This window comes from Carassius auratus, chromosome 36 (genome assembly GCF_003368295.1).
Source record: "Carassius auratus strain Wakin chromosome 36, ASM336829v1, whole genome shotgun sequence".
In the NCBI taxonomy this organism is placed as follows: Eukaryota; Metazoa; Chordata; class Actinopteri; order Cypriniformes; family Cyprinidae; genus Carassius; species Carassius auratus.
This window is the reverse complement of record NC_039278.1, coordinates 8481599-8497449: the sequence shown is the minus strand read 5'-3', so window position 1 is coordinate 8497449 and position 15851 is coordinate 8481599. Positions and strand designations below refer to the sequence as shown.

At 38.0% G+C, this 15851-nt stretch overlaps 2 protein-coding genes across 3 annotated transcripts; one reads left to right on the top strand and one right to left on the bottom strand.

Annotated features, from left to right (window-relative positions):
- Positions 1-153: 153 nt before the first annotated feature.
- Positions 154-6431, bottom strand: LOC113055125 (solute carrier family 35 member E1-like). The gene is made up of 6 exons (XM_026221128.1): positions 5461-6431; positions 3930-4000; positions 3667-3804; positions 3451-3576; positions 2389-2634; positions 154-2294 (listed from the first exon to the last, which is right to left on the bottom strand). The coding sequence occupies exons 1-6, from the start codon at positions 5789-5791 to the stop codon at positions 2079-2081; spliced, it is 1128 nt and encodes a 375-aa protein (XP_026076913.1). The 5' UTR covers positions 5792-6431; the 3' UTR covers positions 154-2078.
- A 1177-nt stretch (positions 6432-7608) lies between these two features.
- On the top strand, positions 7609-15566 carry odad1 (outer dynein arm docking complex subunit 1). Of its 2 annotated transcripts, none has more exons than XM_026221123.1 (15): positions 7609-7759; positions 8004-8079; positions 8159-8264; positions 8925-9090; positions 9181-9300; positions 10076-10189; positions 10840-10907; positions 11704-11891; positions 11971-12099; positions 12185-12267; positions 12489-12657; positions 12782-12945; positions 13426-13529; positions 13641-13734; positions 13829-15566. In XM_026221123.1, the coding sequence occupies exons 2-15, from the start codon at positions 8022-8024 to the stop codon at positions 13922-13924; spliced, it is 1659 nt and encodes a 552-aa protein (XP_026076908.1). In that variant the 5' UTR covers positions 7609-7759; positions 8004-8021; the 3' UTR covers positions 13925-15566. The 2 variants fall into 2 exon arrangements, with proteins under 2 accessions (XP_026076908.1, XP_026076907.1); XM_026221122.1 differs by having other exon boundaries at positions 13826-15566.
- Positions 15567-15851: the final 285 nt, after the last annotated feature.

Below are 15851 nucleotides of genomic sequence, written 5' to 3'. Positions count from 1 at the left end.
GAGGTTTTAAACTGTGCTACTCATAAAAACAAAAAGGGTCAATGCTATTTTCTAGTCTTTTGAATATTCTCCCAACAGAGAGGTTCACGAGGTTCTGCTTAAAAACAAAAGACATTTTTAGATCCTAAATTAGACCATAACAAAGACTGCAGCTAGACTTTATCAATTACTCTTCTTTATTTTCACATTTAAAAATAAGTCATATTTTAACCTTTTAAGTTGACTGGGAGAAATATGACATTAACATTAACTGTACCAAGGCATCTTAAAAACTAAATCATATATAGAGACCGGCTGAAAGTAAAACGGTCTCAACACACCATAGAAAACAAACGAAGAAAACCCAATAAACAGATCTTAACATGACTGTCAGATTACAGAGACACAAGGCAATCTCCAAAAGGGGAAAAGTCTAAGAGCTTGAAGATACTGAAGAATCATGAAGGACTACAGTAGTGCATGAAATTCTGAATAGAAAGATAAAATCCGTTAAATATTGGAACTGTTGAGCGCTGTTTAGGGGTTTAGGCTCAACTTACAATGATTTACTGTGTAATAAATCACTTTCCTGAACGCCTTAAAATCTCATTTTGAGGATTCCAGTACTTGCATACAATCTCTTGTTAATGATTACGACGCACAAGCCCAATGTTTCCTGTACAAATTACAACCAGTCACTTAAAAGCAGTAAGAATTGGGGAGAAGAGAAGAAATCGGCACTGAAAAGCGGCGTGATGTGACAAAGTAAGAGCGATAGGTTTCATCCGGTGAAAAACAGCTATAAGGAAGAGAGCACACACACACACACACACACACACACACACACACACACACACACAGTCTTCCTTTTGGCTGCACAAGTCACAATATCAGTTAATGAACCGCTGAATCTGCCTGAACTGATCCAATTAATTCACAATATAAAGACAAGAGTCCTTCAAAATACACGACGTGAAAAATGTCATGATGCTTTGAAATCCATAACACTTATAGTTATGAATCAAGTTCTTTTCTTATTGCAGTTATGCAAACAGGAGCATGTTTTTTGCCAAAAAACAGAAAGTGTCTTAACTTTCCAGCAGCGAGACACTTAAAAAAATTAAATAAATCAAAAATAGAGGGGAAAAAAGCTGGCTTAAAAATATTAATCTGTCACTTCACACATTTAGCTAAAACAGGCATACATTTGGGAATGAAGATGATAACGGGGCAATAATATCTAAAAAGTAATCTCTTTAGAATTTTTTTCAAATTTGATCATATTTATCCCAATAACGAGTCGATGTATCCTGTTTACTACAGGTTTTCCACGCTAAAAGGGCTTGAGACACCTCCAGCTGTCCCGACTGAGAGGAATACAGAGCTCATAGAGTTCAACAGTTCTGAAACGATGTCAGTTTCCTGAAAAATAAAAATAAATAAACTGCTTTATGAATCCCCCATTTTCCCTTCCCAGACATTTAATACTAATGAAACTGACCCATAAGTTACGAATATCATATGCTAAGTCCCGTCTGCACAGCATTAATAAAACACCAATACAAAAAACAGATTATCATGCAGATGAATGTGTGATTCAAGTGATCTTGTACAGTGAGCTCAGTCTAATTTTACACCCCCGGAATTAAAAAAGCATTCCTTCACAGATATTAGAGTTTCAGAACAAACCAATGGGGTGTTTCAGTTCATGATATGGTCAACCAATGCACCTTTCTCTAGAAAAATAAATTAAATATTTACAAATTAAAAGCATTTGTATTTGCAGTGACTCAGTGTGCTATATATGACAGAGGTCTCGCTGGCTGTCTGTCTCTCTCTCTCTCTCGCTGTAGCATGATGACGTCCAAGACAAGTTACATTCTGAACTTCGTTGAAATGCATCCGGTGCAAAAAAAAAAAAAAAAACGGCCAAAAATATCCCAGCACACCACTGAGATATTCCTCATAAATGGGTAACCATACAAAATAGGGTTTGTAATGAAATAAATAACATGCCTTTGAGAAAAGCAGTAGTCATTCTGCCACTTCCTCGTCTGTATGAAACACCGTCAGTCGTCTCCTCTGAAGAGTGTTTAGAGTCACACAACATACTGCCTGGAGCTGTAACTGGTGGTGTGGGCCTGTCGGCTGTACTCGAAGTGATCGGTGAGTACTGCGCTGCGACCGTGCTGAAAGTCTGAGCTGTGAGCGAAGGGCCCGGAGCCGTTGGACTGGGGCTTGTCGAAGGAAACCATATCCTTTGCTGAAACTGGCAGCAGTTTCTTTTTGGCCTCCTGGTTAGAATCGTATTTCGCCTGGAGAGAAAAGCAGTGACGTTAGAGTTGACATCAGTTTTCACATTCCTCCTCAGTTGTGTTTGTAAAAACATTGAACGACGCGTATAATGACCTTATTATAGAGGAAGACGCCCAGTATTGCGGTCATCATGCCGATGATGTTGGAGGTGTTGACGGGGTTCCTGAGCATCAGCAGGGATATACTGATGACCATGATCCTCTTGGTTGCGTTGGCCACGGCGTAACTGAGTGGGCTCACCAGGTTCAGCACACTGAAAGCGATCATGTTTTGTGCAAAGTTGCAGAAACCACTAATGAGGAGCAGCACGATTGTTCCTGTCCAGTTGGAAACCTCTGTCTGTAGAAGAAAAAATGAGTGTGGGCATAAAGAGTTGGGTTGAATCTCGTGAAACCGAGCCTTAACTTATTAACCTCAAAAATCACAAGAAAATTATTTCCAATACTATTTTTTTTTTGTTTTTGAAGCATGTCTCTTATGCTCACCAAGGCTGCATTTATTAGATCAAAATTACAGTAATGTTGTGAAATATTATAATAATTAAATTAAAAACAGAAATTATATATAATTATATATATATATATATATATATATATATATATATATATATATATATATATATATATATAAAAATATATATCTCTCTCAATGTTGGGCAGTAACACATTACTTAGTAAACTCCTGTGTGTGTGCATGAGAGTAAAATGATTCACGGGACTCCAGTAAAATAGAAATATCGAAACATAAAATATCTAAAATAAATTGTTATTCATCTATTGCACAAAGCAACATGAACTAATATAAAATATAAACGATTAACAGGCCCAAGTGTATGCAGAGTTTCTATTTAGGCTATAACACGTGTTTGCAGCGTTGAGCAATGCAGTGCTGAAATTTGCATGCTCACGTTTCCTCATAACACACGAATTGTAGACATTATGAAATATTAATTACAGAGATTTGTGAGATTGCGATGAACTGAGATGTCTTTTAGAGATTAGAAATGCAGCGCTCTTTGCTTGCGTTCTGTCAAACCATGCACGCAGCGGCCGCTTGCTTTAGTTAAAAATAACAGTCTTCTGTGAATGTTGATGCTTTAATAACAAATATTTATCGGGAGCGTGAATGCTGGGATTTCATTCAAAACCTATTTACCAGGTCTCCATCCATCAGGAAGGTTGAGAAGTCCACCAGAATCCACGTGGGCAGCATGAACAGGAGTGCATTGAAGCCCAGGATGTTCAGTAACTGGAGGTGGTGAATCCTCGTGTCGCGCAAGACCTAAAACAACCACAGATATCATCTCATGCAGGAAACCCTTCCAGACTTCTCTTTTCTATTTGACAGAAATCACCTCCGGGTTAAATGAACCTTTTTGGAGAATATGTTCTGTAAAGAGAAGCAGAGCGTAGCTGCCAGAGCGCTGATCAATCCAGAGACGTCAAAGGACAGTTCAGTGACCGTGGCCAACAGGACCCCTCCAATGATGGGTACAAGAGACACATACACCTGGCCAAAAAAGAACCAAACTCATCAAACAATTCAAACTTAAGTATCAGATTACTAATAGGCAACCAGTGACCGTTTAAGCCATTATGAATTCAGTAAATACATGTGTTTAGATGCAGACAGACCTTTGTGGTTTGCTTCTCTCTCATGATAATCCGTGACAGCAGGACCACCCAGATGGGCATGGTGGCCTTCACTAGAATGAAGGAATGGAAAGAAGACATGCATTCACTCATCTGCGTGATCTAATCAGCCATTAGTGTCGTCACATGTTCGTCTGTGAAGTCTTGTGATCACACCTGGGTTTGAAACATCTCAGCTGCAGTCGAGTCCTCAAAAACAACTCACGCTCTCCCTGTTGACTCCTGCACTAATGCTGCTTCATGTTTAAAACACACAGCTGTTTAAAGCAATCGGTGTCCGAAACAAACTTAAATGCATCAGACGTCGCTGCGTCGCAGGTCATCTGACACTAAAGCCAAAAAAAACATTACAAATCTGAACACTCAACGACACTTACGAAACTTTTCCAGTAGAACGTTTCCTGTTCACACCAAGAACAGACCTTTGAAATTTCCACTTTTTAAGCTCCTCTTGCACAGAAGCGAGGGGCGGGGTTTAGCAGTAGCTCATTATCATTTAAAGAGACATGCATCGAAACGGCTCGCTGTGAACAGAGCTGTCGACGAGCTAAAAAGAGCGCCGTTTTACACAACCACTGAGGAATTTCAATCAAACTATTTTGCAGACAATTTCACAAAGACCCTAAAGAATTATCACAAACTTGTGGGAAAAACTTCCATGACTTTTCCAAGCCTGGAAATCACAGTTACGTCACGTCTCCTTCAAGTGTCCGTGTAATTAAGAGTGATGAGTTCATGCACAACACACAGGAGGGAATTCTACACGATACACAAGTTGCCAAGCTGATTTGAAACACATGATATGAAATCTCTATAATCTATACACAGAGATCAGGAAGCAGAAGGCAGGTCTGTAGTGTGTTGTAATGAATGATTTTCCAAGTTGATAAACCATTTAATACCATTATAAATAATTACTATTTGTATCACTTTTGTTATGTTTCAGACTTGATTACTTCAGACACATTAATTGAATGCATGTTAAATGTTTGTTATGTCTGACTTGTGCATCACACTGAAGGACGTCACTGTCATGGTGTGACTTTTCAAACAATAATTTACCTCTATAAGTCCTAACTTTCCTGTAGTTGAATTATTTTGAACAACATGCTTGTAAGAAAACATGTCATGTCTATATGTCCAGCTCTACTCTCCTAATACTCTGTCATTGTGCATTCTGCAGATAAAGCTTATTTTAATATATGCGCGGGGTTTGACCATAGCGGAGGACATGTCAACAAAAGGAACTGGGGCTTCCTAAACTACACACGTGTGTGTTGCAGATCTGCAGCCACGCAGGTGGGTGATGTGGCAGTGTTGTCAAGAGCGAGAGCGGAAGTGACGTCGTCTGGGATCGCTGCATTAAAGTATAATGTTGTCAAAACTCGGACGTCGAAAAAGTAAAATCCCTTTAATTACGATTGGTTTCCTAGAGTTTGGATAAAGAAAGTGGGCGTTTAAACTGGGAACGCAGACTGAATTCACATACCGAATAACCGAAGCCGTTACTCACCCGTGTGGGCGTACGACACCGGGACCTTCCATATGCTGAAATGGGCCGAGACGGAGGCGAAGTACTTCCCGAAGGCGAGCGGCAGAATGAACCAGCGGTAGTAACGGGCCGGTAACTCCGCTCGCGGGACGCCCCAGGCTCGCAGCAGCGGCGGGAGAAACACGATGATGGAGACTATATGAAAGAGAGACACTGTGACCGGATAGGGGAAGCCGTTGAGGATAATTTTATTGACCACGTTACCACCAGAGCTGACGGTGTACCAGCACAGGCACAGCACCGCGATCCGAATCCCCTCCCGCACGGGCGGGCGCTGCTCCACCGCGGCCATCTTTCAGCGCGAGCCGCGACGCCACGAGCCACGCACCGGAGGAGTCGGTGGAAGAGTCACGTGACTCTGTCACGCCCCTACCACGAGCTGCGAGAGTTCGGTTAGATTTGTTTAGATCGGGTTAAATGTTTACATATAATCAATCAATTTAACGGAGCCTCGCTCAGAATTGGGCCCCTATTGTTATCGAAAATAATATTTCTGAACTCTGAAAGCTTCGTACACTGTCTGAAGGAGGTCCCATGTTGATTCATTATTTAGTAACTGCAGTTATTATATTTATGTGTTAAATTGTAGATCTTGTTTTTACTAAATAAATAATAGAATATGTGTATTATTATTATGGAGCCCATAAGTGGACGTGATGGGAGGGAAAATAGATTCGTTCTCTTGCAAAAGTACTGAGTAACTTTATTTCGCTCGCAAAAACATTGAAATACAGCATTCATTCATTCTTTTTTTTTTTATTGACTTCCACTTCATTTTATTTACATCACAAAAGATATTCTAGCAAACTGATAATTTCTCGCGGGAACTCAAACGGTTTGCGAGAGCTTTTACATAAGCCTATTATTTTAGTTTTTTCTCCCATCTAATGTTTATTTCCCCATCACTAAGTCCCTTAAGTGACCCCTGTTAGTAGGCCTATATGATATAATATAAATATTTATAATTATTTAGATTATACATAAAGATTTAAAGAATAAGTGCAAAACAAAAAGTAAGTCACATACTAGCCTACAGGATGTTTCCATTTTTATTAAGATGTAAACCAATATACAGTACTTGTTTTAAACTTTTTGTAAGCAAATAAAAAAAAAGGTCTTGTATACTGTGTGTGCACTTTTATAGGTATTTATCTGTCTTTGTCTGCCTCCTCTTTCGACTGGAGGATGACATCCAGTGTAAATCATGTCCTTCTGTTCAGGAGCTCAAGATTATTCTGGAAGGACTCTCACTGCAAGTGTCACATGTGTGGGTCGGGGCTCTTAGTGGGTGGGATATATTAGGCAGAAAGTGAACACTTTGTCCTCAAAGTTGATGTGTTAGAAGCAGGAAAAATGGACAAGCGTACGGATTTGAGTGAGTTTGATAAGGGCCAGATTGTGATGTCCAGACGATTGTCATCTATCAAAAGTGGTCCAAGCAATGAACAGTGGTTACTCTCAACAGGGTCGTGGCTCACTGATGCACATGGGGAGTGAAGGCTGGCCTGTGTGGTCCGATCCAACAGAAGAGCTGTAGCTAAAATTGCTCAAGAAGTTAATGATGTGAAGGTGTCAGAATACACAGTGCATCATGGTTTGTTGTGAATGGGGCTGCATGGCTGCAGAACAGTCAGGGTGCCCATGCTGACGCCCGTTCACAGCCCATTGCAGACCATTATTATAAAAAATCTAAAAAGGTCAACTATTTTTTTCTTTTTTGTGTGTGTGTATGAATTATTAAAACAATTATGTATCTCTTTACTGATAATTACTATAACTAACTCAAATCAAAAAATCATATCAATAAATTGTATGCCCTCTATGTATACAGACACACACACACACACACACAAACATTGGTTTTTGTTGTACAAACGGTATTTTCTGTCCCCCTACACTAACACCACCCCTGAACTTACCCCTCTCTGAAAACTCTCTGAATTATAAGATAAAATTTTTTTTAATATATATATATATATATATATATATATATATATATATATATATATATATGTTTTGTACAAGGACAGAAAAAAAGTGTCCTCGTAAACCTACACATATACAGCTGTATGACTCATGCACAAACATATTTAATTTTAATAAAATAAAATAAAATAAAATATGAGTAAAAATAATGCTCTCGTGTTTGTAAGCCGCAGCACCCCCTGCTGACCGTTATCTGTCTTAGATACTGTTGCTAACAACAATCAACCCTCCAAAACAGAGGCAGACGATTAAAGTCACCCTGAGAGTTTCTAAGGTAAGATAAGACTTTATTTTATTATTAGTTAGTTAGTTAGTTAGTTAGTTAGTTAATTAGCTAGTAGTCACTCACAGAAGTGTTGAGGGAAAGTCAGATGCATACATACTTTAGCTTGTACTGTAAATATTTAGATCACATTAACTTTTTTTTTGTTTACTGATCATATGACTCGGTGACGGTGAAGTTTGTTGTTACTCTTGTTTTGTGTTTATTAATCATAATTCAAAACTTCCGTTTTTAGCCCAGTGTTGGATTCACTATGTCTGGCGGACGGTCCACGACCAAAGCTGGCTTTGACAGCAGTGTGGGGGAAAGTGGTATGCAATTAAAACATTGTAATTGATAGTTATCATCATGCAGATGAGTGTTCTTATGCAGCCAGTTGTTTGTGTCCAGAAGAGACAGATCTACAAAGAGTACATCGACTGCGGCTGGAGTTACGCAGACTGGAAAGGAATCGCGAGCTCTACTTGCAGGAAGAAGAAACTTTACGCAAACAGCGGTCAGTCCAGCGGTCAATGCCATCACCTAAGACTGGTCTTAACCCACATGACAGTACACAACCTCTGCACAGACTAACTTACTGAAAATTCATGTTTTGAGATTTCAACCTCAAGATTTGGAACACAATTTGTTTCGATTTATGCCCTTGAATTTCTTGCCGTTTTAGAGCAGAACGTGATTTGTAAAATACATATTTCATATAACATTTAAAAATAGTATATTTTTGAGTTATTCATAAAAATATACTTCACTTCAGCAATAATCTACCAAGTGTCGTCTTTAAAAAGACACCAAAGTCTGAGCTCAAAAATAATAAGATTTATGACATTTATGCAAAATATTATTTTAACATAAAATAACAAGTTAATGCACAAACACACACACACACAGAGAAAAAAAAAGTTAATTGACAATGACAAAACTGATCATATTTGAAGCAAATAATATGCCATCATTTTGCACAACAGTGTTGCATTACTGCATGCATGCATTATGTATTTTCTGCATTGTGTTTTGTGGAATGTGTGTGTTTGAGTATATATATATATATATATATATATATATATATATATATATATATATATATATATATATATATATATATATATATATATATAGTATTTATTTATTTTCCTTGTGTGTGCATGTTTGAACACAGGCAACAGATTGCTGAGCTGCGTGCTGAACAAGAGAGACTGCTGCAAGCGCGCAGAGAGAGTGAAAGTCCGGCTGTCAAGGCTGTCAGAGATCTGCTGAAGCAACGTGACAAGCTAGACGAAGAAACTGAGAAAGAAAAACAGACCCAAGCAGAGCTGCAAAAAGAGGTGCATATATGCCTAAGTATTAAGCATCATCATAAAACACATTCTTAAACTGTGCAACATGTAGTTATTTGCATGCATTCGGGTTTACAGATCATGATTATGGAGAAAAAACTGGCGGAAATGAGAAGAGGACAGGCTTCCCACGGTCACAATTCTCAGCACCGCGACATTCAGAAGGCCATACGAACCACACAGAGCAAACTGGATCGGGTAAACAGAGAATCAGACCTTTCACAGCATGCAGTTTTACAGACCACAGAGTTGTAGGAACTTTACATGTAAATCAGACCCTTCTGATTTAAGTGGTTTTTGGCCAGAGTAAACTGCAAACGGGACAAGATTCTATGACATAACTGACAGTAACTGGTCAGTGAAGGTAACTGAATATTTTCATCTATTGTCTATGACAACGAAGATGTGGATCCAAATGCAGGTTTTATTTGAATTGTAATCATACAGGCAGGGTCAAACACCAGCACGCAATCATAATCCAGGACGAGACAAAAGAGTAATCCGATAAACAGGCAAAGGTTAGGGCAGGCAACAAATAACCAAAAGACAAGGAAACAGTCCAGAGTCAGAAACTAGGTAACATGGGAAACCAAGGCAAAGGATTATGGGGAATGAAGTGCAGGGTAAAGTGGCAGGAGTCTGTAATGGAGTGACCTCTAGAGGAGCTCACGAGCTAGAGATTGTGACATCTCTTCTGGCTTGTTTGTTAGCTCTATAGACACGTCATCAAGGCAGAAGTAATGGATTTTGCGGTTCTGAATGCACCGACTAGGCACTACTCACATGCTGAAGTTTTGTTCAGAATGCATGTAATGCACATATGTGATTGAAAAGTTTAGGGTTCATAAACAGAACTTTCAGAATCTGAAAGTGGATTGGATTCAAGTGGGTTGGTGAAAAGCAGTGCATTTAAACATACCAATGTGTGGATGATCTTGTCCATTAATTTATTTTTCCCTTGTTGTCCCTGCAGTCTCGTGCTCGCTTTAACGAACAGATGAAGATAAACAGCCAGCACAGAAAAGATATTGAGATGCTACACATGCAGCGTACCCGATTCCAGCAGCTGTATCGCAAACTGGAGAAGGTGGTGGATCCTGGGCAGCTCTGGAGTGTTTTATTAATGAGTTTTACTGAACGCAGTTAAAAGAACAATTCCTCCAAAAATTTCATTTACAGGTCATCCAAGATATAGGTGAGGTTATTACTTCATTGGAACAAATTTGGAGAAGTTTGGCATTGCATTCCTTGCTCACAAATGGATCCACTGTAGTAAATGGGTGCCGTCAGAACGAGAGTTCAAACAGCTGATAAAAACATCACTTGTAATCCACATGAGCATCATTTGTCCGTCATGTCCATCAGTTCATCTTGTGAAAATTGTGTCCATCAGAACATCTTGTGAAAAGCTGCGTGTTTTTAGGTAGTAAATCCATCGGACCTTTTGGCTTTATACCATCACTTCTGGCCAAATTCCAAATTAATGCCTGCTTCAGTTAAAAAGTCCATCCCCATTTGGTTTTATCAACTGTTTGGACTCTCATTCATGACGGCACCCAGAGGATCCATTGGTGAACAAGTGATGTAATGGCAAATTTAGCCAGATCTGTTCTGATGAAGAAAGAAACTCTTCTACATCTTGAATGGCCCGAGTCGGGAGGTTGAGTAAGTTTTCAGCAATCTTTCATTTTGGGATGAACTATTCCTTTAAAACAGGTGCTCTTGTCTTTCTTCCAGGTGTTGCAAGATATCCGTAAGGAAATTGCTGAAGTTGTCGACAAGTCAGCCACAGCTTACGATGCAAAGTGAGATACTTGGAGATTTAAAGCTTTGCTAATGTACAGTGTTCCCACAAACATAAAAACCTGGAAATATCAGGGAATTCTGACAAGTGATTTTGAAAATTAAAAACATTTGAATTGAAATATAAATAAAAACATATAAATAAAATAAAACAGAAAAATAAGGACTAAAATATTAAATATAATACGGAATTAATTAATTTATATAAATATTTAATTTTTCTGCACGAAAATTGCAAGAAAACGGCAATAAATCCCATTTTATGTTGTTCAGCACATGATTTTATGCAGTGTTTACATCACTTTATATTAATGAGTGTCAATTCAACTGTATTTTAAATAAAAGCTAATGAAATATATTAGGAATGAGCTTAAATAATAATATTAATAATACTAATAAAATATTAGATTCATTATAGAAATTTTCATGACTACAAGATATTTTGTATACTAAAAATAGTTTTAGTTGTAAGAAATTTAATGGCCTGCATCCATGACAATTTTATGTATATGTAAAGTCCTCAATTCAATATTATTGCTAATATTATTCTGTCATGCAGTATAGATTAAACTGAATGTGTCATTTTTAACTAAATTGAATGCTTGTAATATCTGTGAATTCGCATCATCGAACTTAAATGCAAAAGGTTTCCCAACCACTTTTAAAAGAGAAAAAGCACACATAGCTTTTAGTAGTGTTTTTTTTTTTTAAAATCTTGTACGTTATTATAAATTGCTCTACCCTCATCAAGTCTATTGGATGTTTGCAAATGGTTCGAGTTATCTGTGTGTATTTCAGAGTGGATGCTCAGACCAAAACATCCATGATAAAGGAGAAGGCGGTGAAGGATCTTGCACAGTACTCAGCTGAGATGCAGGAGCTGGAGAGAGTCATCGCTCATGAACACCAACTCAAAGAGTTCATGAGCACCAAGAATAATCAGAGAGCCAACGTGGATAATGGGAAGAAAAACAGACGCAGACAGGGTCAGAGAGCAGTTCTTGTTAGGAATCAGAAATACTACTGTATTTCGGCTGAAAAGTTAACAAAGTGTGCTGATGGCAGAGATGAAGGAGCAGAGGAAGGCAGACGGAGGAGAAGAGACACCCGAGTCTCTGAGGAAGGCTTTCCAGCAGATTCAGGAACTGACTGGAGAAGACAATTTGGGGAAGCTGGTTACAAAATTCATTCAGGGTGAGCTTTGTGTTGTCTTGTTTGTGCTAGCAAAGGATTCCAGTGTGTTATGCTACAACTGATTGTTTTTTTTTTTTATTGACAGGTGAAGAAAGGAACTTTGCTCTGTTTAATTACGTGAATGAACAGAATGCGGAAGCTGAGAAACTGAGAGAGGAAATCCAACAGGTCAGTGTGTCAGCATTTCTCTTTAAGCTTTTATATTTTATTTCAGCTACATTTCAATGAACGGGAACGGTCTTGAATAATTGTAGTTTTAGTCAACAATAACAACGCTGGAAATTACAACTTGAAGACCAAGCAAAAGCCTGTGCCTACCGAGCTGAATGAACATGCATTGACATTTTAATATGATTTTAAACCCATTTTTGGTCTTGATGCTCTTCTAGATCAGAAAAGATACGGAGCAGCTGAACATAAAAAGTCGCCAGCAGGAGCAGGAAAGTCAGGTGGCTTTAAAACAGGTGAAGGATCAACTGCAAGAGTGTAAGGCACAGACTCAACTGTATGAAGACCAGGCCGATCACATCAGCAAGATCCTTGATCAGTTCAAAACAGGTACAACAGATGATCCCTGGAAGGATCAAGAACACATTATCATATTGGAATAAGTATATTACTTATTATATATAACACCATTACACTTAAAAGTAGCAGTTACTTATGTTGATGTCATTTCTAGGGATAGACAGTATGTTCAAAAGGACTGACTGCAGCTTAGGGCAGATGGAAGGCATGCTGGGATCTTCCTCTGGGATCACAGACAGTAATCTGATGATGTACCTCGGCTTGGTGGAGCAGAAGGCCAGTGAACTGCTCACCATCCAAGCCTTCATTAGATCTAAGGTACAGGAAAGACTTAATTCACTCCAGCACACATGTGAGAGAAGGTACAGGTTATTTGATAGCATTAAAGCAATTTCATGTGGCTTTAACAAATACAAATAAGAAATACAAATTCGTGCATTAGACTGTAGGGTAAAAAAAAAAAAAAAAGTATTGCAGGTAATATACAATTCAATTCAGCGATGCGATACAATGCGTAAAAAGACAGTATAAGTCATTATAATCAGTAATTATTGAGGTACTCAGCCAATCACAAAGCACTGGATAGCTGAGCAATCAGAGAACACCTCACTTTTCAGACCGATGAGCTTTGTAAAAACCGTTTCAGAAAGGTGGCGCATGGCGGAGAAACAATAATGTACAGTACGTGGAACCCTAAACAGCATAAACACATTTCATTACACCGAAAACACAAAGTAATGTTCTTTTTAGCAACATCATATGACCTCTTTAATGTAAACATATTTCACATGTTGACAGGACCCAGAGAACAGTTCTGATCTGAAAACGGTCGCTCCGTTCCTGCTGGGTCAGAAACTAGACGTTCAGACACACGAGGCGATCGTTCAGCCTCCTGCTACCAGGTATGAGCGGCTTTTTATATATTGAGCCAAATAGACAAAATATATGGAAATATTAAATATGTGACTTCATGTTGTCAATACATGCTTCTGATATTATTGTGCATGATTCAGGCATGATTATGAGGCAGAGGACTCTTCTCTGATAGATGAAGCGGAACGACCTTTGACACGTGAAGAACTCCGTCAGCACATTATGAGGAAGAGTGTAAGGCACACAGAAGAGCTTTTTCGTATTCGTATTTACCTGCTAACAACGGTTGCATTACAGTTACAGGGTAATTGTTGGTTATCTCTAGCAGGACCAGCTTAAAGACGAGTCTCTGCGTGCAGGAGGGAGCAGAGAAGTGAAAACCCCTAAGAGCAGCACCATGTCCAGAACCTCCCTGGAGGCCTAAGAAGCAGTCTGGTCTTCTGGGTATTATTTTACTATGCATGTTTTTCTGTGTAATGCTTGAAGGATTTGGGTCTCTTATTATTATTAAATGATAATAATTCTCATTATTATTTAATAAATAACATAAAATAAAGTATATTCTTAACTCAATTCCTGTTTACTTTGAAAACCTCAAAATTGCACATCGCATAGATTTTGTTATCCAGGAGATTTTCTTATAATTGTGTAATTATGTTCCATTTTCTGCAGCTCATTCTCTAGTATGTTTTTTTATTGTTATTTTATATGCTATGCAGAGTATAAGAATGTTTTCTGGTTAATTAGATTTGAGTTTAACTGGTTTGAAATTTGATGCCTTTTTAGCCCCCCCCCATTTTGTGCACAAGGCCCACCTGGTTACCATGGTAGCAACAATCCCCCCCCATCACAGCTGAAGCTCATTTCCGCATACGAGCAATGGCTTGGTCACAGCCACTTACAAGAACTGCGCACTGCAAAAAAACAAATCGAACAAACAAACAAAAAAAACACCTCAGAGATAACGCTGACAAGAAAGAAAGTAAATGACTTATGAATAGGCAGAATTTGATACATATCATATCATTCTTTTGTCACGTCTTGAACAGTATGTAGCTTCTCTCACCTGTGGCGTTCCCCAAGGTTCAATCTTGGCTCCAACTCGGTTTTCACTATTCTTGTTACCTCTAGGGACCATTCTTAGGAGGAATAGAGTGTCTTTTCACTTGGATGCAGATGACACTCAAATCTATTTTCCTTTGAAGCATAATTAAAGGAAAAGTTTAGAAACTTTGGTTGCTTGTCTAAACGATATACAATCCTGGATGACCTCATATTTTTTAGACTTAAATGCGAGTAAAACAGAAGCAATTGTGTTTGGGTCCTCTGTGGGTAAAAAAAAAACTACTGTTAATGTTTCCAATCTGTACTCTTACATCAAACCGACTGTGAAAGATCTGGGAGTCTTTTTGGATTCCACTTTAAAGTTTTATCACCTGAAACTTCTGTCTAGAGTAAAGTCTTTTCTATCCCCCAAATATCTTGAAAGAGTTACACATGCTATTGTTCTATACATCTTGGATTATTGTAATTCTTTATACACTGGAATATCCATATCCTCTATTAGTTCAAAATGCTGCAGCCAGATATTTAACTGGACCCTGCAAACCTTAACATATTACTATTTTAAAGGCCCTTAACTGGTTGCCAGGTTGTAATAAGTTGATTTCAAAATGTTGTTTGTTTTTAAATGTCTAAATGTTCTTGTGCACACATACTTATCTGAACTCTTAAGTCTGAACACGTCAGGCAGGTGCATACGGTCCACAAACAGAAATGGCCCAGCCTCGAACATGTTTGAAGTCGAGAGGGGATCGTGTGTTCGCAGTTGTTCGTCCTAGGCTTTGGAATAGCCTTCCCTTACCTCTAAGATCCATGTCCTCTGTACTTAAGTTTAAATCTAAGTTTTTAAACAAATCTTAATTATATTTGTATTTCTTTATTAGTTACTCGACTTTTTTCTCTTTGTCTTGTACCTTAGTCTTACAATAATCTGTAAAGAACAATGGTCAACTCCTGTTGTTTATTTGTGCTATATAAACAAACGAAATAAAAATAATTTCTATAATTTTTCATGTCATGCTCTTTTTTTCCTTCCCATGATGCATTAGGCTACTTCTTTCTCTTTCAGCATTTTTGTTTTCAAAACTAGAATGTCGGCCTTTATTTATTATTATTTTGAAGTCTTTAGTAGTGTTTGCAAATATTATCAAAGTTTAGTGATGTAATTTAGTTTTTGACCGTAAACACATTTATAATGGTACAAATGATACCTATTTCAAATAAATGCTTTTAATTTAACTTTCTGTTCACAAAAGTAAAAAAAAAAAAACTATTAAGCAGCAAAAAAA